The sequence below is a fragment of the Momordica charantia genome, assembly GCF_013281855.1.
Source record: "Momordica charantia cultivar OHB3-1 chromosome 1 unlocalized genomic scaffold, Mcharantia_2.0 BLBB01000001.1, whole genome shotgun sequence".
NCBI classification, from domain to species: domain Eukaryota; kingdom Viridiplantae; phylum Streptophyta; class Magnoliopsida; order Cucurbitales; family Cucurbitaceae; genus Momordica; species Momordica charantia.
Genome location: NW_028275157.1, coordinates 2,652,086 through 2,661,553, shown reverse-complemented (window position 1 = coordinate 2,661,553; position 9,468 = coordinate 2,652,086). Strand labels below are relative to the sequence as shown.

Sequence of the window (9,468 nt, the reverse complement as noted above, 5' to 3'; positions counted from 1 at the left end):
GCCACCAGAGGGAGGTCGGGGAAAAAGTGGTAGAGGGACAGATTCATGAAGGCCTTGGGATCGAGCCTCTCCGCAGGTCAGCACGCATCACCACGCCTGTCCTACCACCGGCACATCCAAAACCGTCTAAAGCCAATCGCGGCTGAGGTGGAGCCTCGAGGAGAACCACTCGTGGACCAGCCCCAGCTCTTACTAGGGAGAATTTCAATGCACTCCAGATATAAATGGAGGCAATGCGCACTCAGATGCGCACTATGGAAGAGATGTACAACGAGATGGTGTAAGCCGTGGGTGCTGGGTCTCGATCTGAAGACCGGGTGGCACGCGACGAGGTGCGCGAGCAAAGAGGTCTTCACCTCAAACCAGTCGAGGAAGAGTGCCCTGGAGGAGATGAAGATGAGGAGTACACTCATCAGAGAGACGATCTCCGCAAGCATCTCAACAGAAAGAGAAGCTCGTCCCTTCGAAAGGGACGATCTCCGTCCTGCCCGCACAATAACTCCAACTAACTGGCCGAGTCCTCTTACAACCCGATAACTCCCGAGGGAGTGATCACAAGGGATGAGTTCAACCAGCTTAAGAGCAATTTTGATGCTCAGGTTGAAGCCTTGAAGGCTAGGTGCGAGAAAAAAGAAAGCCCGTTCGATGATGGCGACCTGGGAGAATCACCATTCACCTCGGACATCTTGGAGGCTCCAATCCCTCCGAAGTTCAAATGTAATGCCGCATAACTTTTTACACTATTCTAGGTAACGTTATTCATTTTCCTCTGTCAAATGTTATTTTCTAAATTCGAAATAAACAACTCCCTGGGAACAAGTTATAAATACATAGTTTCAACTCAGTTTGATACATCAAACTATAACATAAATATAACATCAATTCTATAAACTATCAATCAAGCGTCCTTCGTGGACAACACCACCAGGCAACATCCATTATTCAAACTAAACGATTTCAATGAACGAAAGAAAAATAAAAGAAAACACTTATTTCGAGTCAAGTCTAAACAATAGGTGGGATCTCCCCTCAATTCACTTGAAACAAAGTTTATTGCCAAACAATCATAAATAAAAAAAACCATCTAATCCTAAACTAAGCTAACATCACTACACAGCCTATGGTCCTCTCCTGTCATGTCTCCTCCACGTCATCGTCGTGGTCGCCAATGAACTTTCCGCCTGAAAACAGCAATTGTAGAGGGGGGGGGGGGTGAGTATATAAAATATACTCTGTAAGTAGCCCTCACCAAACACACACAAACATCATGCTCAAAACCATAAAGAAAGCATACATCGTCATGCTCAAATCATAAAGACAACATACATCGTCATGCTCTATCATTACAATATGCGAACAACTATAGACATGCTCTACAGTGACATTATACATTCAACCATAAACGTGTTCTATATGACCCAATGCTAACCACAATCGTATACAAATCAACTACAGTCCACTTGGCACTCTAGCACTTCAAGCAACTCTAAGTTCATCTCATCTATCCAGGCTTCCAAGACCATTCTGTTGGTAGTGTCGGCCCCTGACCATTTATACCCAGAGCCCCGACACTAGTGCATCGACCCTTGACCATTTATACCCGAGGCCTCAATGTCTTCTCAACAATCGGCGTATTGGTCTTTGGCCTCCAAACAACTCCTAACCTCTCACACTATGTTAGTCCTCCAAGTCTCACTCCTCGAATCGTATCGACCCTTGCCATTTATCCCCAAGGCCCGACATTCATCTATAGAGGCTTAGCGTTCGACCTTGCCATTTATCCCCAAGGCTTGAACTGTGCATCGACCCTCGACCATTTATACCCAAGGCCCTAATAGTTCTCCTTTCGAAAGACTCCTCGCATCGACCCCCGACCATTTATACCCGAGGCCTCGATACCCAATTAGTGACGTATCAGCCCTCGACCAATTATACCCGAGGCCCTGACACTCACCCATTCACTTCGTAATTGTCATAACTCCACATATCAATTCTAGCCTCCCGCCAGGATTTCGGTACTACTTCCCTAATAACACCAACCACCACAACGCTCATCAACAACACCACCACTAGTATGATTTCAATGCATCTCTCAGCTCACCAACAAAAATCAGCATGCTTCCACAACATAAACATCATTCTAATAGCAAAACAGTAAACCAAACATGCTTTCACAATATATCAATTCTCAACAACAGCGCCACAGTGAGCTCAGTTATAACCGAGCATAGTCAACAATTTTTAAACGACAGCAGTCCAACACAAATCACCCAAGCACTCATTATCCAACATCCGCAAACATTAAGCATTGCTAGATATAATAAAAACTCATAAGACATGTCAAACACTTCATACAGATTTCAGACAACAAACATCCCCACCATAATATTTATTTTAACGAATATTCCCTGCAAACACACATCATTCTACGACAGATCTCAGCAGCTCAACAATACAAAGTTTCTACTATTATCACCAACGAACATTCAACACTACCTAGGCATACAAACCAACATAAACGAGAGTTACACCGCACAACATCGTATCAGAACCATTTTCAAACATCATAAATAGTACACCGACAACTAAATAATAAACACCAACACACGCACCCACCCCCGTGCTACTTACAAACACTTGTTCCTAAAGCTCCTAAGCTTGCCGCAAGGTTCCTAAATCCAAAGAAAACAATCAAACTTGGGTTAGAGTTCATTTTATAAGCACTTAATTTGCCTCAAACTAAAATTGAACGATTCAGTACCTATGAACTCACGCCAAAATACTTTGGTTATGGTTGGGTCACTTCCGAAAACGTTCGAGATTCCAAGATCGAGTTCGAAAGGCTTCGGGCTTGCTGATCTGATGTCTAAAAGGGATGGGTAATGCAAGTCAAGGTCCGTGTGGGTGTGGGTAAATGCCAAATGTATCGGAACGAAGATATTTTCGCGAATCTGCTACCGTTCGTGTCGGATCGCAAAACGAACGTGTCGCCGGAGCTGCTATTCGTCGGAGGCAGCCGTCGGGAGCTGCGCACGTCGCCGAGGTTGAGGCCGTAGCAGCAGATCGTCGGGCTGCCGTGGAGCTGATATGCGCGTCGTATGCCGCCGTGAGGACGCCGTTCGTCGTGCGCCGCCGCGAGAAGTGCTGCAGGACGTTGCAGAAACGGTTGCGTCGCCGTGGGTCACCATCGGGTCCGTGAGCCGCGCGCTGCAGGCGTCGTTGGAGGGTGCCGCTGCTGCTGTCGAAGACCGCCGCAACTGCTTGGTTGGATTCCGCCGTCGTGCTGTCATAGACCGCTGCTACTGCCGCCCTGTGGCTTCGTCGGAGTGTGCCGCCGCCGGAGAAGAAGAAGGTGCCAGCTGGGTTGCTCGAAGAAGAAGAAGAAATCTTAGGGGGGGCTGGCGGCTGGGGAAAACAAAAGGGAGAGGAAGAAGAAAAAGAAATGGTTTAGGGTTTCTCCTTTTTTTTTTATTTTATTCTTATTTTACACTTTTGTTTTCCTTTATTTACTAACATTGTTTTAAAAACCATAACCTAAATTCTCCAAATTTGAAAACTTAATTTATCCTAACTATCTAAATTAAACTTAGATTCTCATTTATCCAAAAATTAGAACTCCAAATTACAAAACCCAAGAATATCAACTTTGGGAAAAATCCAAAGGCAATAATGATATCTTAAAATTAACGTACCCGAGAACGCGGGGCGTTACATCAAAACTCCCACCATGAAGCCCTATGATGGGTCTAAGGACCCAAAAGACTATGTTGAGGTCTTCGAAGGCCTCATGGATTTTCAAGCGGCAACAGATGCAATCAAGTGCCGCGCTTTTCAGATCGCACTCACTGGCAGCGCGCGCCTGTGGTATCGAAGACTGCCGGCCAGGTCAATCTCGACCTACTCCCAGCTGAGGAAAGAATTTATTAGTCAATTCTCTTCTCGGCACTATAATAGAAAAACAGCGACTCACCTCGCCACCATCAGGCAGAAAGAAGGTGGAACGCTGAGGGAATATGTCACAAGGTTCCAGTAGGAGCAGCTAAAGGTCGCGCACTGCTCCGATGACTCGGCCATGTGCTACTTTCTCAACGGTTTGGCCGATGAGACCTTAACTGTGAAACTCGGAGAAGAAGCTCCAGCCACTTTCGCCGAAGTCCTGCAAAAAGCTAAAAAATTCATTGACGGGCAGGAAAGCTCAGCCAAGAAAAAAGGAAGGTTGAGTTTAAGTCTAAGGACAAGGGGTCATCCTCCTCTAGCTTATGAGCGTTATACTCCTACCACCATCCCCATCTCTGAAATATAAACAAACATTGAAGAAACTGGGATGGAAAAGCTCCTCAAGCGACCCGAGAAGCTCCGAAGAGATCTAGAGAAACGCAACAAAGATAAGTATTGCTGTTTTCATCGTGATCACAGCCATAACACATCAAGTTGTTGGGAACTTAAGCGCCAGATTGAAGACCTCATTCAAGATGGCTACTTCAAAAAGTTCGTGGGCAAACCGAGGTCCAACTCGGTAGAAAAAAAGGAAGAGAGGAAGCGTTCGAGGATGCCACCTCGTCCAGATGACCGACCTGCGGTCATCAACACTATTTTAAGAGGCCCAAGTGGGGGCCAATCTGGGAATAAAAGAAAAGAGCTAGTTCGCGAAGCCAGGCGCGAGGTGTGCATTATTAGGGAGCAGAGACCGACCTCCTTCATTACCTTCAACGACGCCGACTTGGAAGGGGTCCATTTGCCCCATAATGACGCGTTCGTGATCGCTCCTCTTATCGACCACGTCCTGGTCCGAAGAGTACTGGTAGATGGAGGCGCATCTGCCAACATCCTGTCCCTCCCAACATATCTCGCCTTGGGATGGACCAGGTCACAGCTGAAGAAGAGTCCGACGCCCTTGGTTGGATTCTCTGGAGAATCGGTCTCTCCAGAAGGGTGTATTGACTTGCCGGTCACGATTGGGCAAGATGATACACAAGTAAGTCAGATGGTCGAGTTCGTCGTGATTGACGGCAGGTCGGCCTACAACACCATCTTTTGGAGACCCATCATCCATTCGTTCCGGGCTGTTCCCTCAACACTTCATCAAGTCCTGAAGTACTCAACTCCTAATGGAGTGGGCATGGTCCGAAGAGAGCAGAAAACTTCAAGGGAGTGCTACGCCTCCCCGCTCAAAAGGTCATCAGTATGCGCCCTAGAAGGACAAGCCAGTTAGGAAGAGTTGCTAAAATCTGAGGCCGACCTACCAAAAGTAGGTAAAAGGGAGTTTTCAGCACCGACAGAGGAGTTTGAGCTTGTTCCTTTGCTTAGCCCTAAAAGACAAGTAAGCATAGGAACCAAGTTGGGGGCCACTAATAGGGAGGAGCTGATCAACTTCCTCAGGTCCAACTCAGAAGTTTTCGCATGGTCCCACGAGAACATGCCTGGGATCGACCCGAAGATCATGGTGCATCGCCTCAACATAGACCCATCATTCCGACCTATAAAGCAAAAGAGAAGACCTGTAAATAGAGAAAGGAGTGATGTAATTGTTGAGGAAGTAAGCAAACTCTTAAAAGTTGAATATATAAGAGAAATTATGTATCCCGAGTGGCTCTCTAATGTTTTATTAATTAAAAAAGCGAACGGGAAGTGGAGGATGTGCGTAGATTTTACAAATTTAAATAAGGCATGCCCAAAAGACTGTCCACTACCAAGGATCGACCAGCTCGTAGATGCAACAGCAGGGCACGAGCTGCTCTCCTTCATGGATGCCTACTCCGAATACAACCAAATAAAAATGCATGTTCCAGATCAAGATCATACCGCATTCATAACAGACCAAGGTCTGTATTGCTACAAGGTTATGCCCTTCGGCCTAAAAAATGCGGGGGCGACCTACCAAAGAATGGTGAACAAGATGTTCGCCAAGCAGATCTGCCGGAATATGGAAGTGTATGTGGACGACATGCTTGTCAAGAGCAAGCAGTCAAAGTTGCATCTTTCCGATCTGGCCGAAGCGTTTAAAGTTCTTCGAAAGTATCGAATGAAGCTCAATCCAGCTAAGTGTGCCTTTGGAATCTCCTCGGGGAAATTCCTTGGTTTTATGGTAAATAACCGGGGGATCGAAGCCAACCCAAAGAAGATAAAGGTCGTGCTTGAGATGGAGGCACCCAAGACTCTGAAGCAGCTCCAATGCCTCAATGGAAGGGTTGCAGCTCTGAATAGATTTGTCTCGAGGTCAACAGATAAGTGCCTTCCTTTCTTCGAAGTCCTAAGAAAGAAGGGACCATTTGAATTGATGGCAGAGTGCGAGCGAGCATTGGAACAGTTGAAAAACTATCTCTGCTCGGCACCTCTGCTCGCCAAGCCATTGCCAGGAGATAAGCTTCACTTGTACCTGGCAGTGTTCGACAGCGCTGTCAGCTCGGCCCTAATCAAGCAGGAGGGGGTACGCCAAAGTCCCATTTATTACACAAGTAAAGTCATGACCGAGGCCGAAACCAGATATCCCCAAATGGAGAAGCTGGCCCTCGCCTTAGTCACCTCGGCCGGAAGACTTAGGCCGTACTTCCAAGCGCATACCGTCGTAGTACTTACCAACTTGCCCCTGAAGAACATCTTCCACAGGCCAGAAACATCAGGGCGCCTGATGAAGTGGGCAATGGAGTTAAGCGAATACGACATCCAGTTCGAACCCAGAATTGCGTTGAAAGGGCAAGTAGTGGCAGATTTCATCGCGAAGCTCACCCCACCACCTCAATCGGCGAGTCCAACCTCCAGTGGACGATCTACATTAACAGATCTTCCAATGAGAGGTGCGGAGCAGGAATCCTCTTGCTCGCACCAGGTGGCATGCGGTTTGAGTATGCCCTACGGTTCAATTTTCGGACTTCAAATAATGAGGCCAAATACGAAGCCCTTCTAGCAGGCCTACGCGTCGCCAAAGGACTGGGAGCCATCCATATTAAGGTCTTCAGTGACTCTCAGCTGGTCATAAATCAGATTAAGGAGGAGTATCAAACGAAGGACTCCCGGATGGAAAAATATTTAAGCAAAGTCAGATCGCACCTCGTCCAGTTCAAGACTTACGAGGTGAATCAAATTCCAAGATCAGAAAATTCCAACGCAGATGCCTTAGCCAAATTGGCATGGGCATATGAGATCGACCTGGCCAGGTCGATCCTAGTCGAGATTCTGGACAATCTGTCAATCTTGGAGCCAGATTTGATGAAGGTTAACACTCCAGCACTCTCGTGGATGGATCCAACCGTGGAGCTTATCAAAGGGAGTCCACCACAAGATTCAAAGGAGCACAAGAAAATGGCGCGAAAAGCAACTCGATTCATACTCCGAGATGGACCATTGTACCGACGTGGCTTCTCCCTACCTCTGCTTAAGTGCGTAACTCCCGAAGAAGGCATTTACATCCTTAGGGAAATCCACGAATGAGTGTGTGGAAACCGCTCTGGCGCCAGGTCGTTATCGGGCAAGGTGGTTCGACAAGGGTACTATTGGCCCACTGTGGAGCAGGATGCAAAGCAGTTTGTGAAAACCTGCGATAACTGCCAGCACTTTGCAAATATCATCCATCAGCCTCCCGAACTACTCACCCCCATCTCGGCCCCATGGCCATTGGCATATCACGGTCCTTTTCCCTAACCATAGGTTCTTTTCCTCTTGGCAAAGGGCAAACCAAGTTCGCTATTGTCGCTGTAGATTACTTGACCAAGTGGGTAGAGGCCGAGGCACTCTCTCACATCACGGAGTCCAGAGTCACATCTTTCATATGGACAAATATTGTATGTCGTTTCGGTATACCAAACGCTATTGTGACAGACAATGGAAAGCAGTTCGACAATGCAAAGTTCAAGGACTTTTGCAGGAAGCTGGGCATAAGCCATCTCAGTTCGTCCCCTGCGCATCCGAAAGCAAATGGGCAGGTTGAAGCGATAAACAAAATTATAAAACGAGGACTCAAGCTGAGATTGGACTCTAGAAAGGGAAGATGGGCCGAGGAGCTACCCGAAGTGCTATGGTCATATCGGACTACCCCAAGATGGTCCTAAAATGGACTTGTAAAAACTTTCAAGGGGAGAACTTTTAATAAACAAAGTTATTTAATTTCATAACTCCCAGTTCGATCAGAAATTAAATGGGGGCCACGAACTCTCATAAGACTTAAAACCTTAATTCAATCATCAAAAGCCCACGGGTTCGAGGTGCGATGTCAAAATCAATTACGAACCAAAATTCAATCCTTTGAACGCTTAAGTTAAAGGTGCGATGTGGAAGGTTCAAGAAATTCAATCCTCTAAACCCACGGGTTCGAGGTGCGATGTGAATATTAATTATGGACTCAAAATTCAACCCTTTGAACGTTCAAGTTAAATGTGCGATGTCAAAAGTTCAAATTGTTTAATGTTATCTTTTGGACTTCCGAGTTCGAGGGAGAAATATCAAAGATCAGTGAAGGAAACTCAATCCTTTAAACTTACGAGTTAGAGGTGTGAGATGAAATTATTCATATATGAGTACAAAAGCTTAAGGAAAAAAGTAATAAAAGAACAGACAGAGTTCGAGGTACAGAAGTGGAGAAATGAAAATTTTGTTGATTAAAGGACAGAGGCTTGTATACCTTGCAGCTCTGCCCAAAGACTTACACAAAAAAAAGAGAACAAAACAAAACGAAACAGACAAGAAGCCTCAGCTACTGCCGAGGTGAGAGGACAGCTCGCCTTAGGAGCCCAGAAGATTCATCTCCTGAGATCCGCCCTGCTATGAAAGGACCTCCTCTTGGGTAGTGTCGACCCGACCCGCTCCTGGCTATCAGCTCCTTCATCTTCCATGTCGGAGTAGTCAGAGTCCAGCTCCCTGACATACTTCTCCACCAAAGACTGAGGGCCTGGAGTGCTGTTTGGCCCAGAGGCCCACTTTTCAACGTACTTCTTCTTAAGATCACTGAGGTCGATCTGAAGGTCAGGCATGTCGGCAGCAATGCCCTTCATCAGGAACTTGAAGCCCGCATCACTGAAGTCCTTGGCGAACACATCGAAGTCTAGGTGCTTCCTGAACACATCCTCCAAAAGAACTCCGTTGGTAAGGCGTTCTGTCACCTCCTAGAGCTCGGTGGTAAGGCGCCCTAGTGAAGCGTCTTTCTCCTAAAGGGCTTGAGCCAGGTCGTCCTTCTCCTTAAGGAGCTGGAACTTTTCCTTCTCCAGCCCCTTGGTGATGGCGTGGGTAACTCGGAGGTGGACCTTGTACTTTTCTTCCTCTTTCTTTAGCAATAGAGCCTTGGCTTCCACCTCGACCTTCAGAATCTCCACTTTGAAGCGAGCCTTCAAAAGCTCTCCCTTTATAGTGGTGGCAGCTTCTAGGGCAGCAGAGGAATTCTCCTTCTCCCTGACGGTTAAAATTTCTCTTCCGTCCAGCTCAGTCTTCATCACCACGGCCGAATGAATGCAAGCGATGAACGCCTGTGAACACAAAGCA

The 9,468-nt window shown here is 46.8% G+C and overlaps 1 protein-coding gene across 1 annotated transcript; it reads left to right on the top strand.

Annotated features, from left to right (window-relative positions):
- The first annotated feature begins 3,087 nt into the window (after nucleotides 1–3,087).
- Nucleotides 3,088–7,428, top strand: LOC148213083 (uncharacterized). The gene is made up of 3 exons (XM_088123147.1): nucleotides 3,088–3,352; nucleotides 5,997–6,427; nucleotides 6,607–7,428. The coding sequence occupies exons 1-3, from the start codon at nucleotides 3,088–3,090 to the stop codon at nucleotides 7,426–7,428; spliced, it is 1,518 nt and encodes a 505-aa protein (XP_087979273.1).
- The last annotated feature ends 2,040 nt before the right edge of the window (nucleotides 7,429–9,468 follow it).

Coding starts and splice junctions, on each gene's coding strand:
- LOC148213083 (XM_088123147.1), top strand. CDS start 3,088: ATGCGCGTCGTATGCCGCCGTGAGGACGCCGTTCGTCGTGCGCCGCCG. Junction 3,353..5,996: donor CGCCGCCGGAGAAGAAGAAG/GTGCCAGCTGGG, acceptor ATCTGGCCGAAG/CGTTTAAAGTTCTTCGAAAG. Junction 6,428..6,606: donor CCCTAATCAAGCAGGAGGGG/GTACGCCAAAGT, acceptor CATCTTCCACAG/GCCAGAAACATCAGGGCGCC.